We start from the raw sequence: 19,395 nt of genomic DNA, 5'->3' as shown, positions 1-19,395 counted from the left end.
CTAGGTCAGAGACTGAACTTGTACCCCAGCAATGACGGGAGCTGCTGCAGTGACAACGCCGGGTGCTTAACCCCTTAGGCCACAGAACACCCAGGGCCGCACTTTCTAAAGTCCTCAGCGTCCTCCTATTCCATTTGCTTCTTCTCTCTGAGTCGGAGCACACTGTAGTAATAAAGGGTTATGAAACCCTCCGGTTGGAAGAACACTTAAGGCATTCGGTCTAACCGTCAGAAGACCTAGTTGCATCACTAGGATGGCTCTCCCCCATTAGAGTAGGGGCACGTGGAGTCAGCTAATAAATGGCATCCTGGTCCAGGGCCAGGTCACAATGGATCGATCAGCGTCCTGAATGTACCTAGTAGGCATTATTGTAGTCCCTGAACTTGTAATTGGAATGCACGGCCCTTGGTAGTTGGTAGAATCCCTACAATTGTTCTTTTGTCTGTGGAGTAAGGGAGATGGGAGTGGGTGGGAGATCTGGAGAAGGCGTGCCCAGGTTGGAAAGGCTGGGTTGGGGATGTGAGGTTGCTGAGAAATCATGTATTTCGGGGAACAGAGCTGGGGCAGAGCATCCCCAAATGTCCTCATACCTGCTCACACCTGTGGACCAGTACAACCACTGGAGCCTATGAGAGAAGCCCTTTCTTCTGCATTGTGCCTCCAGACCCCTCTACTGAGACAGCTCAGTGCCCTACTCAAAGAGAAATCTTTAGAGGAATTCTGTCCATTAGTGCAGAGAAGTTATTGAAGTTGAATTTGGAGCCAAGAGCCAATATACTGGTAACTGGCACACATATACAAATATAAATAAATATAAATACAAAATGTCCTTAGTTTTAAACATAATGCCAGAATATTATTTACACATTGCACGCCTCATATTTTTTTGCGATTTCTTGGGCCGCTCCTGCGGCATATGGAGGTTCCCAGGCTAGGGGTCGAATCGGAGCTGTAGCCACCGGCCTACACCACAGCCACAGCAACGCGGGACCCGAGCCTCGTCTGTGACCTACACCACAGCTCACGCACGGCAACACCAGGTCCTTAACCCACTGAGCAAGGGCAGGGATCAAACCCGCAACCTCATGGTTTTTAGTCGGATTCGTTAAGCACTGAGCCACGACGGGAAATCCTGATTTTTTTTTTTAAATATTGCTGGAGAACAAATAAGGCGAGAATGCTCTGTCTCTAAGAGTGTTTTTTTTTTTGTTTGTTTTTTTGTTTGTTTGTTTTTTTTGTTTTTTTTTTGGTCTTTTTAGGGCTGCACCCACAGCATATGGAAGTTCCCAGGCTAAGGGTGGCTAAGGGTGGAATTGGAGCTGCAGCTGCCAGCCTACGCCACAGCCACAGCCACACCAGATACTAGCCTCATCTGTGACCTACACCACAGCTCACGGCAATGCTGGATCCTTAACCACTGAGCCGGAACAGGGATCTAATCTGTGTCCTCATGCATGCTAGTCGGGCTTGTTACCACTGAGCCATGGTGGGAATGCCTAAGAGGATTTTTTAATGACATAGAGCAAGAGACTCCATTCTGATACATTCTGATACTACATTCAGAGGCAAGGGTATGTAACATACCTGAGGGGGGAAAAATTTTTTTTCTCAGGAAGGAAGGCACCCAGGGAGTCTGGGTCTGTTCCCAGAGACACTGGGAATGAGGTAATTTCACATGGGAAGGGAGGAAGAAAGAGGGATGACCAGAATCTAGACTTATTTTCACACATCTTGAAAAGGCACCGTTTCTCTGAACTCAGGTCCCCCTGGATAGGGAATCCCCTGGGTTCGTCTTTCATGGAAAGACCCCAGGTTTCTTCTTGCAACAGCTGTGCCCTGGAAACTCCCAGCTCCAGTGAGCAGGTTCTTTGCTGCCACCCAAGGGTCTGACCAATCGGGACAGAGTTTGGGGGTGAGGATTTCTTTTTCTGATTTGGAAAAACTTGGAAGGGGCGGGGAGACTTTAACTGACCGGAAGGGGTAAATGGTCAACCTCTAAGGCTCTATGTCTTAAAATACAGTGTATTAATAGGTGTGATTTGAGGTTCAGTGATGCCAACAGTTTAGAAAATGATGGCCATGAAAAGATAATTTAAGTTCCCTAGCCTGGGAACTTCCATATGTCTTGAGTGCGGTCCTAAAAAAGACACAAAGATCAAAAAAAAAAAAAAAGAGAAGAAAAGAAAATTAAAATATGGCACAAATGAACCTATCTACTGAACAGAAACAGACTCACTGACATGGAGAACAGACTTGTGGTTGCCAAGGGGGAGGGAGGAGGGAGTGGGATGGATGGGAAGTTTGGGGTTGACAGATGCAAACTATTACATTTAGAATGGATAAGCAATGAGGTCCTACTGTACAGCACAGGGAACTATAGCCAATCTCTCGGCAAGATAATATGAGAAAAAGAATGTATATATATGCCTGACTGGATCACTACGCCGTACAGCAGAAATTGGCACAACGGTATAAATCAGTTATACTTTAATTAAAAAAAAAGAAGAGAAAAGAAAAGATGGTTAGTTAGTTGCAGACCCCAAGAGGAGGTCTTGCCACGTCATGCCAGGCCACAGAAGGAGGCTGCGGAGTTGGTCCTAGGCAGAGAAGAGGGGGTACTATGGGCAAGAGCCTTTCATGCGGTTTTTGTTGAGGTTTTAAGAGTGACTAGCGTGTACAGTTTCAGTGGTTTAGGAATGACTAGCGTGTACAGTTTCAGTGGCTCAGACATAGGGGGTGTTTCTGGTTGTCCCTACCTGGCTGTGTATTGATTGGGGGTGGATGGTAGCTAGCCTGGAAGGTGAGGGCTTGATAAAGGTGGTGGTTAGGATATGAGCTCTGAATTGGTTGATTTGCATTTGAAAATTGACGCTCAGGGTGATCTGTTTACCACCTCTAGGAATGAGCTGATCCTGGAGGATGTTCCTCTAGGGTCAACAAGACCCCAGATGTCAAAGCATCAGGATACAGCAAATAAAAGACAGGGTTGGTACATTCTGCCTGGGAGTGGAGAACTCAGGTGGTTAGTCTTTGCTTTGCCCTACTGCTGAGACCCTGGAAGTCTGGTGGGAGCCTGCAGGCCATGGTGTAGGTGTCATCTGGAGGTGCCTGACAGTGGGGCCCTTGAACGCTCATGGTCCTGGAAGAAGAGATCTTGTCCACCTTCCCACCAGGCAGCAATCTATCTCCAGGCTCTGTCTTCTGTACTCTTGGGCTGTTTTCTTACCTCTGCAAAGGAGGAGAAAGCGCATGGGGAAGGGTCCAGGCAAGGCTGCCAGCCAAGGATACTGCTTACATTTAAGCCCCAAACCTCTCCTTGTTCTCACTCAGACTAAGGCTCCTTAAAGTTCCCTCTTCTCTTCTTCTTCTTCTTTTTTTTTTTTTTTTTTTTTTTATCTTTTTACAGCCTCACTTCTGGGCATGTGGAAGTTCCTGGGCTAGAGGTGGAATTGGAGCTGGAGCTTCTGGCCTAGGCCACAGCCACAGCAATACCAGATCTGAGCCGCATCTGTGACCTATGCTTCAGCTTGCACCAACGCTGGATCCCCAACCCAGTGAGCGAGGCCAGGGATTGAACCTGAATCCTCATGGACACTATGTCGGGTTCTTAACCCACTGAGTCATAATGGGAATCCCCTACTCTTCTTTTTAAAAAATCTCCTGCTTCCCTTCTTCCAACAAACACTTCTCCTGTAACACACACATACACAAACATACACACATGCCCCATAAGAGTATTGGGAGAAATAAGGCAACATATTTAAAAAAGGTTTTGCACAGTAGTATACAGCAGGTGCTCACTCACTGGTACTTCCCTTTTTCTATCTGCATTTAGTTGTTCATTCACTCATAAATTCATTCATGCAAACAAAAAGTATTTATTAAGTACCTACTCTACCAGACACTGTGCCTGGCACTCAGAGTGTAAAGATAAGCATGACAAAATCCTGATCCTCAAGGTCCTGTCTCCAGGGGAGGCAGACAATCAGGAGAATATTTTACTACTTCATGAGATGTGCTTGCAGAGGAGGGTTTTGGGTGAACAGAGAGGGGAGAGGGTTAGAGATGGCTTCCGGGAGGAGGATGTGGTGTTCGAGCTGCGTTCTCATGAACTCATGTTGTTTCCTTTTTGCGTGTGTGTGAAAGAGAGCTGGAAGGAAAAATCTTCTAAACAGAGAGAACAGCAGAGAATAGCAGAGAGAGTGGCTTACTCAAAGGTTAGAGGGGACAGAGAGCTTGGCATGATTCAAGGACTTGCAGGCAGTCCTGTGAACTTCTCAGGATTCCAGGTGGTTGAATCACAAGAGATGGGCTGGTAGAGTCAGGAAAGCAGGAACCTGACCTAGAAGCTTGGGATCTGTGTTTAATAGCAGAGAGATTTTTATTTTATTTTTTGTCTTTTTAGGGCTGCACCTGCAGCACATGGAAGTTCCCAGGCGAGGGGTCGAATCAGAGCTACAGCTGTTAGCCTATACCACAACCACAGCAACATGGGACTAAGCTGTGTCTGCGACCTATACCATAGCTCATGGCAACGCCAGATGCTTAACCCATTGAGCAAGGCCAGGGATCAAACCTACGTCCTCATGGATACTAGTCGGGTTCATTACTGCCGAGCCACAATGGGAACTCCTAATAGCAGAGAGAGTTTAAAAAAAAATTTAGCTAAGGGAGTAATAGGGTCAAATTTGGATTTTAGAACAATTGGTGGTGGCAGTATGGAAACTCAATTGGAACTGGGCAAGACTGGAGGCAGTCACTCATATCATCCATCAAATATTTCTGGTTCTCCCTCCTGGAATATTGCAGACTTCTTTTCCCCGTTGCAGTTAGATGTAATCATGAGACTTGCTTTGGCAAATGAAAGGTAAATCCAAATGTCATGTCACTTCTGGGTGGAAACTTTAAGTGCCAGAGGGCCATTTGTCACACTTACCCTTTCCACCTGCCCCCAGCAGCTGGCAGTGTTTGAGACAATGGCAGTTCTGTTGGTCAGTGTACGGAAGTGAGAAGGACATGGCAGAGCCAGCTGGATGGCTGGCAGTGGGGATGCATACAACATCAGCAGGAAAGAAGCCTGTGCTGCTACAGCCACTGAGATCTTAAGTCTCTGCCAGTGTAAACTACTCTATTCTGATTGATACACCCGTGATGAGGCTATTACCATAAAAATGAGTAACATTCAGTACCCAAGTCAGGGAGAAGCAGCGTGGATGGAGAGAAGTGGATACAGATGAGAACTGCTAAGGAGAGAAACTGACCAGATGTAGTGACTGGAATGCAGGAGACCAAGCAGTTTAGGCAGTGATGAAAGAACATTTACATTTTAAGACAGGACAAGGGGAGTACCCATTGTGGTTCAGAGGTAATGAGCCCAACTAGTATCCATGATGACCTGACTAGTATCCATGATAACGTGGGTTTGATCCCTGGTCTTGTTCACTGGGTTAAGGATCCAGCATTGCCATGAGCTGTGGTACAGGCCGGCACTCACAGCTCCAATCTGACCTCTAGTCTGGGAACTTCCATATACAGCAGGTGTGGCTCTAAAAAGATAAAAAAAAAAAAGGACAGGACAAGAAAAAATTACACAAAATTCTCTTTCTGGTGCCTCTGGGCCTCTCTCCTCCCTCCATGTGCCACATGCATCTGAATCACCAAACCTCCTCAAAGATGGGAGTGCCCGCTTGCCGTAAAGATCAATTGTTTCCCTCTCTGGAGTCCAGCAAGGTAACGTCTTTTTTTTTTTGTCTTTTTGTCCTTTTTTTTTTTTTTTTTTTAGGGCTGCACCCTTGGCATATGGAGGTTCCCAGGCTAGGGGTCTAATTGGAGCTGTAGCCGCCGGCCTACACCACAGCCACAGCAACATAGGATCCGAGCCACGTTTGCGACCTACACCCCAGCTCACGGCAACGCCGGATAGTTAACCCACTGAGCAAGGGCAGGGACCGAACCCGCAACCTCACGGTTCCTAGTCGGATTCGTTAACCACTGCGCCACGACGGGAACTCCGAGCTCTTCTTCTGATGGGCCTTCAGGTCAAGGTTTCTCTGCTTTTTCCCCCTGAAGCCGCACTGGCTACTGAAGGGGTGACGGAGGCTGCTGAAGGGTGAGGGCGGTGAGAAGAGGAAAATGGAGATGATGATTCAATTCTAAGCAGATTTCCTTTGTATTCTTTATTAATTGTCTCTTCCACTCATTGAGAATCTAAAAAGGTAACAGTTGTAGATAAACATTGAGAAGGGAGCAAGAGTTCATAGAAGCTGGGCTTCTACTGCTGCTCTTTCTCTGCCTTTCTAGATTCTTCCTCCATCACATCTCACCGCAGGACTTTGTCACCTGCAGCCTGATTTTATTTTTGTGCCTGGCTGTCAGAGGTCGGTGAGGATCCCAGAATCCCACAGAAAGACCAGTGCAGGACAACTGTTATCCATTGTGTTGCAGCTGAAAAGCAGACCTGCAAATCCCAGTGCTCAGTGTCTATGAAGAGGCTGAAATTGGGAGACAAATATTAACTCCAGAAACAGGAGCTGGTCTTCAGGAATTGAAAGAAGATTTGTGCTACGATTCCTGGAAGGCTGCATGGTAAGGAACAATCTAGAACTGAAATAGTCAGGCTTTCCGTCTGCTAATCCATTTGGATATAAATCCTAATGATGCATGTTTGATGATGGTATGAAAGCAGCTTCTTTTGTTTATTTGTAGTTGTTGTTTTTTGTCTGTACCGAGGCATGCGGAAGTTCCCGGGCCAGGGATCAAACCTGAGCCACAGCAGTGACCCCAGCCACAACACTGACAACGCTGAATCCCTAACCCGCTTAGCCATCAGGGAGTTCCAAAAACAGCTTCTTTCTAGAAGCTAAGCATCTAGTTTTAGTCTAATAAACTGCAGTGCGTTCTTGGGTAACTCATTAAATTCTCTGAGCTTTGCCTCCCTTTTAACCTTCCTCAAGCAAGTGGAGAAAAAGCACTCAGATGAAGAAGGAAAGAAGACATGGTAGGAACCGGCAATAACGATAAAGAGGTGGTGATAACATGACCAGCTGGAGTGAGATTATATAACCTGAAATGAGCCTGGAAGAGTTGGGGGATCTATAATGGTGGTGAAGACAGTTAAAAACAGAGTGGAAAGGAAAATAAATATATAGAGATTAAATATTGAAAGTGGACAAGTGTAGGAGATCCCTGGTGGCTCAGTGGGTTAAGGATCTGGTGTTGTCACGGCTGTGGCTTGGGTCACTGCTGTGGTGCAGGTTTGATCCCTGGCCTGGTAAGTTCACATGCTGTGGGGTGGCCGAAAAGAAAGTGGACAGGTGTGATGATGTTACTGAGTCTTAGCATGATTTAGAGATACTTCCTCTTACCTAAGTCCTAGTCTCTCTCTCTCTGTTTCTGTCTTTGTTTGTCACTCACACACACACACACACACACACACACACACACACACACACACACACACACACACACACACACACACATAACCACTGACCTGCTGTAGTGCCTTGGATTGGTATAAGAAGGCTGTAGACTGGAGAACTCAAACTTGCTCAAAAAAGAATAAAAAATATCCTCTCATTGAAAGCACATGAAGCATCTCTCCTTCAGCTCTCCCTGGAGTCCCCATCCTGCCCCAGCAACCTCCCGAGCGCCCCCTTGACCTCCTTGTTCCTCAGGGTGTATATGAGAGGGTTAAGTGAAGGGATGCCCACCGCATAGAAGAGACCAAAGAACTTGCCCCTCCTCTGGGCATAGGGACTTTTGGGCTGGAGGTAGACGGCAATGCCCGAGCTGTAGAAGAGGGTGACCACAGCGAGATGGGAGGAGCAGGTCCCCAGGGCCTTCCTCCATGCTGTGGCAGAGCTGATCCTCAGCACTGCCCGGGCGATGGCACCGTAAGAGATAAGAATGAGGGCGAGTGGCATGACCAGGAAGATGACACTGGACACAGCTAATTGAATTCCATTGAAGGTGGTGTCCCCACAGGAGAGTCGAATTAGAGAAGGGACTTGACATACAAAGTCATCTATCTGCCGGTGGGGGCAGAAGGGCAGGCGGAGTGTGGGTGGTGTCTGGACTATCGATTGGACCAGACCCATCACCCAGGCCACTGCGGCCAGCTGCCGGCACAGGCGGGGGTGCATGCTGGTGGCATAGTGGAGGGGTTGGCAGACAGCCACATAGCGGTCAAAGGCCATCACTGTCAGGAGGACACACTCAGTGGTCCCCAGGAGCAGGAAGATGAAGAGCTGGACAGCACAGCCAAGGAAGCTGATGGTCTTCTGTGGGCCCCACAGGTGGGCCAGCATCTGGGGGACACAGCTCGTGGTGAAACAGAGGTCCAAGAAGGAGAGGTTGGAGAGGAAAAAGTACATCGGGGAGTGGAGCCTGGGGTCCAGCGCGGACAGCAGGATGATGAGTGTGTTGCCAGCTAGAGTCAGGAGGTAGGAAGCGAAGACAACCGCGAAGAGGAGTCTCTCGAGCTCTGGGTGTTCAGAGAAGCCCAGAAGGAGGAAGCCTGCCGGGGAGCTGTGGTTGACCATGGCCTGTTCCTGTCCAGACCTAGAGGGATGAGGGCTGTCGGGGGAGTGTGTCAAGTTATCTTATGAAAAGTCCCACTGGGTACTTGCCAGGTCGCAGCAGGCGGACGTTTCTCTTCCCGGTCCTCTCGCCCCGGCGTCCTCAGCGTGCACATCACCGCCTCAGGCACATCGCCAGCAGCTCCTTCATCCCCTCTTCCTCCAGGTCAAACAGTGCCTAGTAGGAGACAGGAAACCATGATGTGCTGGAAAACAGACGAAGCTTTCCATGGGCACCTCAGATTCACTGGCTGAAGGCAAAGAAAGCTGATATGAAATACAGATTAGTTAGTTTTATTTATTTATTTATTTATTTTATTTTATTTTTTTTTTAGATTTTTTTTTTTTTTTAGGCTAGGGGTCTAATGGGAGCTGTAGCTGCCAGCCTATGCCAGAGCCACAGCAACAGAGGATCCGAGCCGTGTCTGCGACCTACACCACAGCTCACGGCAACGCCGGATCATTACCCCACTGAGCAAGGGCAGGGATCGAACCCGCAACCTCATGGTTCCTAGTCGGATTCATTAACCACTGTACCACGATGGGAACTCCTAGTTAGTTTTATTAATTAACATTTACTGAGTACCCGTTATATTCTGAGCACTGTGCTGTTGATTTTTCCCTTTATTATGTGTGGAAGGAATTACGGAGAAATGTGTGTGTCGAGTTAATTTTCTGATCACAAAACTTTCTGCAGACGTTTCATCTTACTTTCTAGCTATGGGCATGAGCTTCCTAGAGTCACTCATGTTCTATCTACTTTATACATTGGCAGAGATTCCACCACCAGCAACAGAAATGTGGACTATGGAGATTTCCTTGCTATGTCTAGTGACCCAGTCCCCAGAGAGATCAATGCGTGACCTTAATATTTAAAGAATCATTATGATTTATTAAACTAGAAAAAAACCCCTGCAAATGAAAGTTTCTAATTTCAACTTTCTATTAGATGTAATGTGGAAAATAAGAAAAAAAATAATGTCAGTCAAAAAATTATTACCTGTTCTCTTACAGCAAAAATTCCATAAGAATTGAGGGTTGGAAATGAAAAGCTTAAGTAGATTTATTTCAGCCCCATCTTTTCATGTAAGTTGAAATTAGTAGTAAAAGTAGACCATGTTGAGCTTGGGGCATTTAAACAGAGTTCGGGTTTTGTACAATGCTTGATTAATTTCATTCAAATCTTGATTCATTTCCCTTAAAACTTTTTATTTTAAAGGACGTTTAAACTTACAGGAAAGTTGTAAGAGTGTTTCCAAAGTCTCCTATGTAAGCTTTATCAAGAATCATGAATTTTTAATATTTTTTACTCGTTTGCATGATCACTCACTTTCAGTGTATTTACATGTAATAATTTTTATTTGATACATTGGGATATCTGCTGTACGCAGCATGACCCTTTACTCCTTAGTATTTCAGTTTGTGTCTCTTAAGACAAGATGGTCTCTTACATCAACATCATTACAGTAATCAATTCAGGAAACTTATTGATACAAGTAATCAATTCAGGAAACTTATTGATACAAACTATTAGGTAATGTTCAGTCCATATTTTAATTTTGTCAATTGTTCCAATAATGTCCTTAGTAAGAATATATATATATTTTTCATATAGGATTCAGCTGAGATTCATATACTTTACTTATTAGAATTCATATCTGCTCTGGTATCTTTAGCAACTTCTAAGCCACGACCTAAGGGATCTGCTTCAAAATATCAGAAAATATGGTCGGTCTGTGCTGGAAGGGAAAATGGCCTCATGCTTTTGAAAAACTTGGGAGAGGACAATGCACAGTATCAGAAGACCCTGCGAACTGAAGACAAATAAGGCAAAAAAAGTGGGTGAATGCGAGACAGTTAACTGTAGAGAAAAGGAGCAGCATGGATAGGTGAATCAGGGAAAACTTCCTGGAGGAGGTGACTGTACTATCTTGAAAGAGAGAAGAGCTAGGGCACAGGAGGCCAGCTCAGTGGTTGAGTCCCTCTGGCAGTTGGAAGGTGGGAGCTATGCAAGTTGATAGGGAGGTGCCTGGAGAGACTGGTAGTATCTACCCATTACGGAGTCATTTCTTTGGTTTTAAAAGCCCCATCTCATTTCTTTCTTTGTTTAGGCTATCTCTTGGGCCGCGTGCATGGCATATGGAGGTTCCCAGGCTAGGAGTCGATTCAGAGCTGCAGCTGCTGGTCTACACCACAGCCACAGCAACTCAGGATCTGAGCCTCATCTGCGACCTACACCACAGCTCACCATAATGCTGGATCCTTAACCCACTGAGTGAGGCCAGTGATTGAACCTGCAACCTCATGGTTCCTAGTCGGATTTGTTTCTGCTGCACCATGCTGGGGAACTCCCCAGACTACCTCTTTTTGTCTCGTTCACTTTACTTCCTTCTATTGTTCCTTTTCACTTTGAGGAATAAGTATTTTTCCCTTTGATTGTTTATATTGTTAAATATTTGAAAAAAGACTATTTAAATCTTAGGAGCCTTCTGTGTGGCCCTCCCTGATGACACCCACTTCCTTCCGCTGAAAAGGCAATCAGTATAATTCTGATTATTGTTTTTTGTAACTCATCCCTATGTTGTTTTATAGCATCATCCTTTGTGCTGCTAAAAAATAGTCAACTGCTTCTTATTCATCTGTCAACTATGATCCTAATACTCTTCTGCCTCCCTGACTTTCTTATTCTCTGGGTAAGTTTTTGTCTTATTCTATGTTATTTTTTGATCTCTTCGATTTACATTATCCTTTAACTCTTTGCTCTCTCTTGTTCTCTATGTTTCAAAACATCTTTTCTCTCACCTTTTTTTCTTGTCTTTTTTCCCCCTCTGACATTAACTACATTCGAGTGTCCCATTAATTCCATATTCATGATGCATTTATTTCTTTTTTAAGTTTGTATGATTTTTATTTTTTCCATTATAGTTGATTTAGTGTTCCGTCAATTTCTACTATAAAGTGACTCATTCATGCATATACACACACACACACACACACACACACATACATATATATATTCTTTTTCTCACATTATCCTCCATCATGTTCCATCACAAGTGACTAGATATATTTCCCAGTGCTATACAGCAGGGTCTCATTGCTTATCCACTCCAAATGTAATAGTTTGCATCTATCAACCCCAGATTTCCAGTCTATTCCACTCCCCTTGGCAACCACAAGTCTGTTCTCCAAGTCCATGAGTTTCTTTCCTGTGGAAAGGTTCATTTGTGCCGTAGATTAGATTCCAGATATAAGTGATGTCATGTGGTATTTGTCTTTCTCTGTCTGTCTTACTTCACTTGGTTTATTGATCACTAAAAAGCTAGTCATATAACAGGGGCTACAAGGAAATGAGATACCAATTCTGCTTCTGAACCCAATAATGATAACCACTTTATTACTTTAGCAGTTACCATCTATTGAGAACTTCCTACATACCAGGCACTGCACTAAACATACCCGATCCTGACAAATATTCTTACTACTTTCAAGATAGTTAGTGTTATCTTCTATTGACAGAAGAAGAAACAGTCTCAGAGCAGTTAAGTAACTTGCTCAAGGCTATACACCCAGTAAGGGCCAGGGCCAGGATTCTAGACTCCATTCGATTCCAAATCTGGTGCTCCTGGGGGTTCCACTATTGAGGATATGGGGAAACTGATGGGCTATAAAAAAGAAGGATTAACTTGTATCTTACCCACAATCAAGTCAGAACCTCCTCATTGCTTTGCTGCCAGAGCAACCTCAAGACAAGGAGCTTCTGGAGTGGTTGGAGCTTCCACTTGATCCTCACAATGAGAACTAAAAGCAAACCAAGGAGAGATGGCACTCCTGACGGGATGGGAGCTTAGATCTCAGGTAACAATGTTGCTGGCTAATGCTGCTGCCACACTTTTTAAAGCACATTGCAAAGGACATATGACCTAGATACTCCTACTGTCTTAGATCTTTGTTTTCAGACAAAGAATCTGAAACACCAACAGGTTAAATAACTTGCTCAGAATAACACAGCTAGAGTTGTGACGTGAACTTGGTGGGCTGGCTCTAGTGCTGTGCACTGACTGTAACCTACCTCTGTCATTCTGCCGGATGGATGAGGCCAGAGCTGGCTCTTTGCCAACAACCTCCCCTCCTCAGTCCAGGGGGTCAGCCTCTCTTCTAGCAGTGCTGGGGGTAGAAAAGAAGGCTTGGTGAGGTGATGGAGGGAGCGATCCCAGGACTCCCATCCTACAGAGAGGAAAAAGCTCATTAATTCTGTCAAGACTCTTGGGCCCTACAACCCACAATTAATTAGCCACTAGCACTAATGATGGTTAAGAAAATAGGGAAGGATCCAGAGGAAATGTGCCAGTAATGGTGTTTTTTATCTTTTCATGTTTCAGTAGCTCATTTATTTTTTAAAAATTGGCTTAATTGAAGTACAATTAATATATACTAGTGACGATTACTTTGGCCATAGAGTAAGGTGATGCCTATCAGATTTCTCCACCATAAAGTTACTCTTTGTCATAAATCAGTATCTTATGGGAGATTTGTTGAGATTATGCAAATATCTTTTTTTCTCATTGTATTTTTGCCCACCAAGTTTGGCATCCGCAAATAATTCTCGACTACAACAATCATTTCTGGGATGTAACTTTCTGTTTCTGTCATTCCTTCTATATTTATTGCTTTGAATTTTACTGCAAGGAAAAACTACCTCTTTTCTCTTATTTATTTATTTATTTATTTTTGTCTTTTTGCCTTTCTTGAGCTGCTCCTGCGGCATATGGAGGTTCCCAGGCTAGGGGTCTAATTGGAGCTGTAGCCACGGGCCTACACCAGAGCCACAGCAATGCAGGGTCCGAGCTGTGTCTGCGACCCACACCACAGCTCACAGCAACACCGGATCATTAACCCGTTGAGCAAGGCCAGGGACCAAACCCGTATGAGGTTCACGGTTCCTAGTCGGATTCGTTAACCATTGTGCCACGATGGGAACTCATTATTATTTATTTATTGTCAATTTTCTTTTTTCATATCAGTAGTGACTTCCCGGATATTTATTTTTTTCTGTCTCCATTCCTCTCATTATTTATTTATTTATTCATTTATTTTGCTTTTTAGGGCCGCACCCATGACATAATGGAGGTTCCAGGCTAGGGGTCCAATTGGAGCTACAGATACCGGCCTACACCACGGCCACAGCAACACAGGATCCGAGCCGCGTCTGCGACCTACACCACAGCTCACGGCAACACCAGATCCTTAACCCACTGAATGAGGCCAGGGTTCGAACCCACAACCTCATGGTTCCTAGTCTGGCTTGTTTCTGCTGCACCATGACGGAAACTCCTCATTATTTATTTTTTTACACAAATTGTATTGTGTTTGAATACTGGGAATGACTTTAAGTCATTGAATGACTTAGGTCGTTTTGACATGTCCCCATCATTTTGTGGGCACTTCCTTACTTTCTGGCCCCATACTATATTGTACACCAGCTTGTGTATAAATATACAAATGCTGCAGCTTTTCTTTTTTTTTTTTTTTGCCTTATTATACCGGCTAAAACTTACAGTAAGATGTTGAATAGAACTGGAAAGAGTAGACATCCTTGCTTTTCCGCTTATCTTAGGGGGAGAACTTTTGGTCTTTCACCATTAAGTGTGATGTTAACTGTAGGTTTTTGTAAATGCTTTTCTTAAGAAAATTTCCTTCTGTTCTTAGTTTATTGAGAGGTTTTTTTTTTTTGTTATGAATGTTAAATTTTGTTAAATGCTTTTCTGCATCTATTGATTTGTTTATGTGATTCTTCTTCCTTAGCTGTTGATATGGAGGATTATTGATTCAGTTTTGAATATTTAACTAGGCTTGCATTCCCTGGACCCCACTGTCCTATTGTATTATCTTTTAAAATGTATTGTTGGTTAGATATAGAAATATTTTGTTGTAGACTTTTTCTGTCTATGCTTATATAGGATATTGTTATGTAGTTTTCTTTCCCTGTACTGTCTTTTTCTGAATTTGGTATCAAAATAATGCTGGCCTCATAAATGAGCTGGGGAATTCCCTGGTGGCCTAGTGGCCTCATGGTTAAGGATCTGGCTTGGGTCACTACTGTGGCTTTGGTCACTGCTCTAGTGCAAGTTTGATCCCTGGCCCTTGAACGCAGACATGCCATGAATGTAGACAAAAAATAAATAACTAAATAAAATGAGTTGGAGAATTCCCCTCCTTTTCTATTTTCTGAAAGAGATTTGTGAGATTGGTGTTGTTTCTTTTTTTTAAATATTTGGTAGGACTAGCCTGTAATACCATCTGAGCCTGAAAATCATTCATTTCTTTGGTTAAAAAACACATATTTTCTATCGTAACCTTTTTAAAGTATATAGTTCAGCAGTGATAACTATATTCATAGTGTTGTACACCAGATTTCTAAAAATTTAAAATTTTACATATTATGAATCTCACCCATTTAAAGTGTACAATATATTGGTTTTGCGTATATTTACTAAAGTTGTACAACCAACAACCCTATATAAATCTGGAATTTTTATATTATTCCAAAAAGAAACCACAGTCGTTAGCAGTCACCCCCTTCTCCTCAGTATCTGGCAACCACTGATCTAATTTCTCTTTCCATGGATTAGCTTATTTTGGCTATTTCATATAAATGGAATTATGCAATGTATAGCCTTTTGTGTCAGGCTTTCTTAATTTAGCATAATGTTTTCAAGAGTCATCCATGTTTTATCATGGATCAGTAATTTATCCTTTTTTATGGCTGAATAGTATCCCATTGTATGGATATAACACCTTTTTTTTTTTTTTTTTTTTTTAAGGCTAGGGCCGCCATTACGGCATATGGAAGTTCCCAGGCTAGGGGTTGAATGTGAGCTACAGCTGGCCTACAGCACAGCCACAGCAATGCAGGATCCAGGTGTTTCTGTGACCTACACCATAGCTCATGGCAACACTGAGCAGGACCAGGGATAGAACCTGTGCCCTCATGGGTACTAGTTGGGTTCATTACGACTGAGCCGCAAGGAGAACTCCAGATAGAACACATTTTGTATGATCCACTCATCGGCTGATGAACTTTTGGGTTGTTTCCACTTTTTGGCAATTATGAATAATGCTGCTATGAACATTATTGTGCAGATTTTTATATGAACATATATTCTTAATTCTTTTGGGTTTAAACCTACGAATAGAATTGAAGATTATATGGTAACTCTATGTTTAACCTTTTGAGGAACCATAAAACTGTCTTCCAAGTAGCTTCACCATTTTACATTCTTCACCTCCTTCCAGAATTTTCTTTCTCTCCCTTCCTCCTTCCCCATCTTCCTTTTTTTGCTTTGTTCCTTGTTTTTTTTTTAAATTAGTGGTTTTGCTTTTCACATCACTGATAAAAAATCGTATCAAGCATCTTTTCATCTGCTTATTGCCCATTAAAATGAGCTGTCTCAGAATTCCTGCCATGGCTTAGTGTTTAATGAACCTGACTAGTATCCACGAGGACGTGGGTTCGATCCCTGGCCTTGCTCAGTGGGTTAAGGATCTGGCGTTGCCATGAGCTGTGGTGTAAGTCACAGATGTGGCTTGGGTCCAGCATTGCTGTGGCTGTGGCTGTGGTTGGCGGCTGCAGCTCCCATTTGACCCCTAGCCTGGGAACTCCATATGCTGCGGGTGTGGCCCTAAAAAGACAAAAAAAAAAAAAGAGTTGTCTTTTTATAATTGAGTTATAATTGTAAGAGTTCTTTATATATTTTAGATACAAATCCCTTATCCAATTTTTTTTTGGTCTTTTTTTTTAGGGCCACACCCAAGGTATATGGAAGTTCCTGGGTGAGAGGTCAAATCAGAACTGCAGCTCCCAGCCTACCCACAGCCACAGCAATGCAGGATCTGATCTGTGTCTGAGACCTACACTGTAGCTCTTGGCAATGCTGGGTCCTTAACCAACTGAGTGAAGATAGGGATCCAACCGGCATCCGAATCCTCATGGATACTTGTGGGGTTCTTAATCCTCTGGGCCACAAAGGAAATTCTGCTTATCAAATATATTTGCAAATATTTTCTCCTATTCTATGTACTGGCTTTTCACTTTCTCCCCCCGCCCCTGCTTTTTAGGGCCACACCCAAGACATTTGGAGGTTCCCAGGCTAGGGGTAGAATCAGAGCTACAGCTGCCCGCCTACACCACAGCCACAGCAACACAGGATCCGAGTTGCATTGGCAACCTACACCCAGCTCAGGGCAACGCCAGATCCTTAACCCGCTGAGCCGGACAGGGATCCAACCTGTGTCCTCATGGATATGAGTCAACAGGAACTCCAGCTTTTTGCTTTCTTAATGGTGTCTTTTGAAGTGCAAAACTTTTAAATTTTGATAAAGTCTGATTTATCTATTTTTCTTTTGTTGCTTATGATTTTGGTGTCATATCTAATACTCATTTGCCAAATTCAGATCATGAATATTCACCCTTATGTTGTTATCTAATAGTTTTCCTTGATCCATTTTAAGTAAATTTTGTATATGTTATGAGGTGAGGATTCATCTTCATTCTTTTGCTGGTGGCTATCTAGTTATCACAGCACCATTTGTTGGAAACAATTTTCTTTCTCTTGGCACCCTTGTCAAAAATCACATGGCCACAGACCTATTTCTGGAGACTTGATTTTATCCCCCTGACTTGTGTCTCTGTCCTTGTGCCAGCACCACATGGTCTTGACCACCGTTTGTTTGCAGTAGTTTTGAAATTGGGAACTGTGAATTTTACATTCTTCTTCTTCTGGGTCTTTTTGTAATTACATATGAAGTTTAGAATCAGCTTGTCAGTTTGTACAAAGAAGTTATCTGGTTTTCTGAAAGAGACTGTGTTGAGTATATATCAGTTGTGGGTATTATCATTTAACAACAGTAAGTCTTCTGGTTCATTGACATAGGCTATTTTCTGTTTATTTAGCACTTCAATATCTTTTGACAATATTTGTTATTTTTCAGGATGTAAGTTTTATACTTCTTTTGTCAATTTTTTCCTAAATATTTGATTATTTTTAAAAATTTAATTTAATTTATTTACTTATTTTGCTTTTTTTAGGGCCACACCTGTGGCATGAGGAAGTTCCCTGGCTAGGGCTCCAACTGGAGCTGCAGCTGCCAGCCTACACCACAGCCACAGCAACACAGGACCTGAGCCATTTCTGCAACCTACTCCACAGCTCATGGCAATGCCAGATCCTTAACTCACTGAGCAAGGCCAGGGATCAAACCCACATCCTCGTGGATACTAGGTGGGTTCATAACCCGCTGAGCCACAATGGGAACTCCCTAAATATTTGATTCTTTTTGATACTACTGTGAATAAAATTTTTCTTATTTTTCTTTTTGCATTGTTCATTGCAAATTTATAGAAATATGACTGATTATTGTATATTAATCTTGTATCCCGTATTCTTACTGGATTCATTTATTAGATATAATAGGCTTTTTTTTTAAAAAAAAAAGTTCTAATAGTTTTAAAAACAATTCCTTAAGATTGTTCTATACACCAGATCATATTATCTGTGATTAGAGATATTTTTAATTCCTCCTTTCTAATCTAGGTGATTAGTCTATTTTTCTTATCTAATATCCCTGCCTAAAACCTCTGATGCAATTTTGAATAGTAGTGAGAGTAGGTATTTTATTTCTTGTTCCTGATATCAGGGGGAAAGCAGTCAGTCTTTTACTGTTAAGTATGATGTTAGACATGTGTGCATTTTTGTAGAGATCCTTTATCAAGTTGAAGTTGAAGTTGTCTTCTTCTTTTTTTTTTTTTGTCTTTTTGCCTTTTCTAGGGCCGGTCCCGCGGCATATGGAGGTTCCCAGGCTAGGGGTCCAATTGGAGCTGTAGCCGCCAGCCTACACCAGAGCCACAGCAACGTGGGGTCTGAGTCATGTCTGCAACCTACACCACGCCGGATCCTCAACCCACTGAGCAAGGCCAGGGATCGAACCTGCAACCTCATGGTTCCTAGTCAGATTTGTTAACCTGAAATTAACGGGAACTCCATTTTTTTTTTTTTTTGTCTTGAAGTTGTCCTCTATTCCTAGTTTACTAAATGTGTGTGTCTGTGTGTGTGTGTGTTCATCACGGAAGGGTGTTGGATTTTGTCAAATGTTTTCTCTGTATCTGTTGCGATTATCATGTGATGTTTCTTACTCTATTGATATGATGAATTATATCAATTGATTTCCAGATGTTAAGCCAACCTTGCATCTCTGGGATAAATCCTCCTTGGTCATGGTGTATTATTCTTTTTCATGTTCCTGGATTTGATCTGCTAGTATATTCTGCAGCAACATCCTAAGGGGTATAGGGCAGAAAGCCTTACACTCCATCAAAACCTAGGAGTGAGGGATGGCTTTAAGGCAGGTCCTAACACGCCTCTCATCCTCTCATGACCCAGAAGGATCAAAAGGCATCGTGCCAAGTTTTATATTAATCATGGTTTCAAGCATTTGCTGCTTTGGTGTATATGGATGTATGCAAGGTTTCCAGGGTGCCACGGTGGAGCTATCTCCCTAGACTGATATGACAATTGAAGGGAGATTATGTAGCCAAAAATGGGCATGGCAGAGTTAGGGAATCTATAGAAGGGAGGGAGTTAAAAACAGGAAGGAGAAGATGAAGTGTTAAGACATGACAATATTTGAATTTAAGGAGATACCAACCTCCTCTTAAATCAGTTTCTCTCTCTCTCGTTACATACGGCACAGACACACAGTGACACACTGTAGTGACTACAGTGGCTTGGATCTGTGTAGAGAAAAGTAGTAGATTGGGGAA

At 43.2% G+C, this 19,395-nt stretch overlaps 1 protein-coding gene across 2 annotated transcripts; it reads right to left on the bottom strand.

The window, feature by feature from the left end:
- Positions 1–2,511: 2,511 nt before the first annotated feature.
- LOC125135795 (olfactory receptor 2H1-like) lies at positions 2,512–19,394 on the bottom strand. Of its 2 annotated transcripts, XR_007137056.1 has the most exons (4): positions 19,281–19,394; positions 12,649–12,743; positions 7,490–8,754; positions 2,512–3,228 (listed from the first exon to the last, which is right to left on the bottom strand). XR_007137056.1 is itself a non-coding variant. In XM_047796220.1 (3 exons), the coding sequence occupies exon 3, from the start codon at positions 8,538–8,540 to the stop codon at positions 7,602–7,604; it is 939 nt and encodes a 312-aa protein (XP_047652176.1). In that variant the 5' UTR covers positions 8,541–8,754; positions 12,649–12,743; positions 19,281–19,394; the 3' UTR covers positions 7,454–7,601. The 2 variants fall into 2 exon arrangements, 1 of the variants encoding a protein (XP_047652176.1); XM_047796220.1 differs by lacking the exon at positions 2,512–3,228 and having other exon boundaries at positions 7,454–8,754.
- Position 19,395: the final 1 nt, after the last annotated feature.

The sequence above is a fragment of the Phacochoerus africanus genome, chromosome 9, assembly GCF_016906955.1.
Source record: "Phacochoerus africanus isolate WHEZ1 chromosome 9, ROS_Pafr_v1, whole genome shotgun sequence".
In the NCBI taxonomy this organism is placed as follows: domain Eukaryota; kingdom Metazoa; phylum Chordata; class Mammalia; order Artiodactyla; family Suidae; genus Phacochoerus; species Phacochoerus africanus.
The sequence above is the reverse complement of the archived record's forward strand: the minus strand, read 5'-3'. Positions and strand labels throughout refer to the sequence as shown.

Excerpts from the sequence above, each read along its gene's own strand:
- LOC125135795 (XM_047796220.1), bottom strand. The coding sequence starts at position 8,540 with ATGGTCAACCACAGCTCCCCGGCAGGCTTCCTCCTTCTGGGCTTCTCT.